Here is a 4,973-nt window from a genome sequence, read left to right on the forward strand (position 1 = left end):
ATAAAAGAGCCAAGATTGCCTACTCCTGGAAGGTGCCTGGTACACAGACTGGAGAAGATAAATGTATCGAATTGCCATAAGACGCGCTAATTTTAAATTTGGCAACTAATTCTCAATGCGTTGACACCGAAAGCCCAAACAGAACCTCAACTTTCCATTTCTACGTTTTCCTCTGTTTTACACCCCTGTCTGATCTCACGTTAGAGAACTGGCGGAAGTGACGATGCGTTGGTTACCGCGGCCCATGCACGAGACCTAATGTTTCCGGGTCACGTGGCGGAAATCCGGCTAGTTGGGTGCGGCAGGGCGCCGAAGAGCTGGGCCGGCTCTCTTCTCCCAAGATGGCTTCTCTTCTTCAGTCAGACCGCGTCTCCTACCTGGTGCGCGGCGAAAAGGAGATCCGCATGCCGCTTTCGCAGCTGTATTTCTGCCGCTACTGCAGTGAGCTCCGTTCCCTCGAGTGTGTCTCGCATGAGGTAAATTGGCCGTGTTAGAGAGCCTGGGGTGTGTTTGATCGCACGCCAGCGGTGTGGATTGGCTAACCCTGCTGCCACTCGTTAGTCCCCCTTCATCCAATTGGCTGAGGGATGTGTGCCCCAGTGCCCGTTGTTCTGATTTGGAGCTCGAGAACAGAGCCTTGTCAGTGTCCTTTTGTACTGCCTGGGCTAGGTGGAAAGGGAATAATTCTGGGTAGGAAGAGATTTATAGGAAGGGTGGAGGAATTTTTTAGCATATGTATTTGGAATAACACTTCTTCCCCTGCTTTTCCTATGTAAATTGCCACCACTCATTGTTCAGACATAATATGTTGTGCTTCCCAGTTGGTTACTGTTGCATCCTTTAATCTGTTTAAACCACATTCTCATTCTCCCCCTCCCTACATTTATATATTTATGTCATGTCTGCCTGCCTGCCTGCCTCTGTCCAATTGGACTCTAGGTCAGTGTTTCTCAACCTTGACAATTTTAAGGCATGTGGACTTCAACTCCCAGAATTCCACAGCCAGCAATGCTGGCTGTGGAATTCTGGGAGTTGAAGTCCACATGCCTTAAAATTGTCAAGGTTGAGAAACACTGCTCTAGGTGATAATGTTATAATCAGGTACTATTACCCATCTAACTGTATGAAGCTTGTATTTGCAAAACACAGTGGGCAATTATGAGTGGACTACAAGCTTGATTCATAGTGTGGGGCCTGTAAGTTGCAACATTCTTGGGGATGTATTTTATGATATGCAGCAGAAAAAAATGTCCCGCTTCATTTTAATTTTAGATTATTTTTTTTTAAAAAATGGGACACTAGGGTGCTGCAAAGCACAAACAGTATTCCAAAGACTGCTTCTAGTCCCCAGATATATTCTGGAGGCATTCTTAAAAAGCTGAAAATGATTGAGGACTCCAGTGTTTTGCTTTGAAGTATGTCTGCATGTCCAGAAAAGGGTAGTAATACACAGTTATGATAGAGTATCCTGAAAGACTAAAAAAAAAGAGTGTGCCAAGGAATAAACTCACCTGTTTCTGTCTAGTACATTGATTTTTGTGTGAGCATTCCCATGACATTTTCTCAAGAGTTCCAGATGTGCTGTCCAGTTTGCAAAGCTAGGGGGGCCCTTGGAATTCAGTACTGTATTTTGTAATACTGAAAATCAATTTATTAAACAATATTATTCAGCTACAATTTAGAATTAATCTTTTGATCTTCTGAGAAGTGAGTGCACCAATAAAAAGATGCAGCTTTTGTTCAAATTTTATAGGGGTTCCCAAATTTAAACAAGTGTTCCATTGGTTAAACACAAAATAGTAAAAGAACTCTGCTGCTCCCAACATTCTAGAAATGTCTGAAGATGAGACCCTACTTCCTGCACTTAATTTTGGCATTGTTTGGGTTGCAGGCCCAAGATTGTAAACACCTGTTTTTTAATCCATTTTATTGTGTATGGACATGAATGAAGAAGAATATTTTACTTTTTAATCTTACTCTGTTACTGTAGTATATTTTTGAATGTGAACCAATTTCCATTTTAAAACAATCTATAAGCACTGAACAAGAAATATCTTAGTCATTATGATTAAGTGGTCTTAATCTGAAGTATTAGTTTTTGAATTACTTATTTTTCAGTTGTTCAGTTTTGACAAAAAAGCTAAAGAATAATTAAAGAAGGCAACAAGCTATTGGAACCCAGTTGGATAGGGAAATAAATTTTAAGAATTGGTTCATGACAGGACAGATTCCAAATTTGATCTTTGGCATCTTCTGTTCAAAATATTAATAGCTGAGAATGAAAAAAATTTCTGCTAGAAAATTCATGGAATCACTGCTGATTTTAAGTTTGTTTTTCATCTCAGTTATAATGCCAATTTTAATTGTCATTAATAATCCTGGGGATTGTACTTTAATGACAATGCTGACTATTTTTCTGGTACAGATCTAAATTTCCTCTCAATAATAATATCTAGAACAGAAAGAAATGCTGCATTGTCAGCCCTTCTGAATCACCTTATGCCTCCTGAGCATGACATTTGATGTTACATTTTAATATTTCATTTTAAAATGAGATAAATTTTCTCCACAAGCATCAAGATATATATTTGGAAACTAGCCAGGAGAGGCAGACGTCTTATAAAGTTTTTCTGCCATTTGGATCGTACCTCTACAATTAAAATGCCTATGTAATCTTTGAGAGCAAAATCTGAAATAACAATAATCAAATTTAAGGTTTTGTGGTTTATAAATCAGTCTTTTGGATATTGTCCTGTCCCAGCCCCTAAAAATCAAAATGTCTTTTTTGTTACAAAGATAAGAAGCAGCACTAGTTCAAGTGTAGTGGTGAAGAAAGATGACTTTTAAAAATTATTCTATAGGTGGATTCTCACTATTGTCCCAGTTGTTTGGAGAATATGCCTTCAGCTGAAGCCAAGCTGAAAAAAAATAGGTAAGGCTACATTCTCCCCTCTTTCTTTTCCTAAAAAAATTCTTTTGTGTTTTTCATAATCTCTTTATATTTGACCACATACTTATTTAATTTGATACCCACTTTGAATTTGATAGTACAGGTAGTCCTCGATTTATGACCGTAATTGAACCCAACATTTCTGCGGCTGAGACATTTGTGAGGGGGGTTTGCCTCATTTTACGACTTTTCTTGCCAGTTGTTAAGTGAATCACTGCAGTTGTTAAGTTAGTAACACGGTTACCCCATGGTTAAGTGAATCTGACTTCCCCATTGACTTTGCTTGTCAGAAGGTTACAAAAGACACTACAACCGGCTGAATTTTGATCATGTGACCATGGGGATGCTACAATGGTTGTAAGTGTGAAAAACGACCATCAATCACTTTTTTTAGTGCTGTTGCAACTTCAGAAGTTACAGCAGCACTGAAAATTGTTGTAAGTCGAGGACTACCTGTATAGAACCTTAACAGATTGATTATGACAAAATCTGAAGGGTTATGCATGACAGGATTTTTGTCTTTTTATAAAGGAAAAGATAACATGAATTAGCTTCCTGTTGGTTGTCTCAATGAGTTTTTCTGAGCCAAACATACTATTTTAAATTCATTGTTAGGAGGAATTTTTGAATTATATGTACATTTATAAATCAAGAACCTTGACTCCAATTTATATACAGCTTTTAATTTCAAGAAATCAATATGGTTTACATAATAATGAGCATTATCACTCTAAGAAGGCAAATACGATCAACTCCATTCAATTAAAAAGCTAATACTGGTGTCTTCTTGCTTAGGTGTGCTAACTGTTTTGATTGCCCTTGCTGTATGCATACCCTCTCTACCCGAGCAACAAGCATTCCTGCTCCATTGCCTGATGATCCTGCTAAGACTACAATGAAAAAAGCTTATTATCTGGCCTGTGGATTTTGCCGCTGGACATCCAGGGATGTTGGCATGGCAGATAAATCAGTTGGTGAGTGTCATATCTAAAATAAATGGGAGAAAAAACTCTACATATTATGCACAGTTATTGGTCAAAAGGGGAACATTGTTGTATTATGCTGAAAACTGGTAGTACACACAGAAAAGGATTTACAGAATTTGAATGGAATTAAGTTCAGTGACTAGTGGGGTCTTTGCCTTTGCCACAAAAAGAAATGTGCTCTATAAATATGTGCGATGCCACTTCAGTTGATAATGAGGGTCCCCAAATACTGTATGTTATTGAAATAATTCCTATTGAAGGTATTTAAACATTTTGCTGGCTTGGATCAAAAGTTTATTTTGTCCAATTTTAGCACCGATTGGAAAATATTTTTCTTTGCAACGGACATTTAGAGGTAGCACTATCCAGCATGACTAATTGGTTTAAGAGCCTGAGTCATCATTAATTCTTTTAATTTCTTTTTCAAGACATCTAAATTAGTGTCATTATATATGAAGAAGTAAACTCCATAATTAAACTGCATGCTTTTTTGTCCTAATTTCCCCACTATTCATTATTAGCAGATGAACCAGGCTCTAGTTTTATGAGAGACAACAAAGGCCTGTTTTGTCCACACTCTTCACACTATACCTACAAATCTTCGATATCTTTTCTTCTGAATGAAATATTCCTGAATTTTGTAAGATAATTGCTTCTTTCCATAATAGTTGTGCAAAAAGAAGCTGATGAATAGTAGAACAAAGCAAAAGTAAAACAATGGGCGTAATTTCATTCATTTCAGCAGTACAGTCTCTTATGCTGATCTTTTCCAATGGTTCCAAAATTAGCAGATGCTAGAGATTCCTAACCATAAGACATATAAGAATGGGAACCCTTATTTTTTTATTTTTATTTTTTAATTGAAAATTTTTAAAAGTTTTACAATATATCTCCCCACCTCCCTCAAGCCCCACCCTTTCCCACCCCCCTCCCTTCCCCCCCGACTTCCCAGAGCTACACACAGGGTTTACAATACAATAATTATACTCTGTCTTAAATTATATTACCCTTAAGTTAACAATTCTATAACATCCTTT

At 37.5% G+C, this 4,973-nt stretch overlaps 1 protein-coding gene across 1 annotated transcript in view; it reads left to right on the plus strand.

The window, feature by feature from the left end:
- The first annotated feature begins 292 nt into the window (after positions 1–292).
- LOC107300511 (dynactin subunit 4-like) overlaps positions 293–4,973 on the plus strand; it is an 11,023-nt gene continuing 6,342 nt past the window's right edge. The window contains exons 1-3 of the mRNA XM_015829834.2: positions 293–476; positions 2,862–2,932; positions 3,746–3,924. Coding sequence (XP_015685320.1) covers positions 342–476; positions 2,862–2,932; positions 3,746–3,924 — 385 coding nt within the window. The 5' untranslated portion in view covers positions 293–341. The remainder of the gene's footprint in view (positions 477–2,861; positions 2,933–3,745; positions 3,925–4,973) is intronic.

The sequence above is a fragment of the Protobothrops mucrosquamatus genome, unplaced genomic scaffold, assembly GCF_001527695.2.
Source record: "Protobothrops mucrosquamatus isolate PMUCROS unplaced genomic scaffold, P.Mucros_1.0 scaffold7285, whole genome shotgun sequence".
In the NCBI taxonomy this organism is placed as follows: domain Eukaryota; kingdom Metazoa; phylum Chordata; class Lepidosauria; order Squamata; family Viperidae; genus Protobothrops; species Protobothrops mucrosquamatus.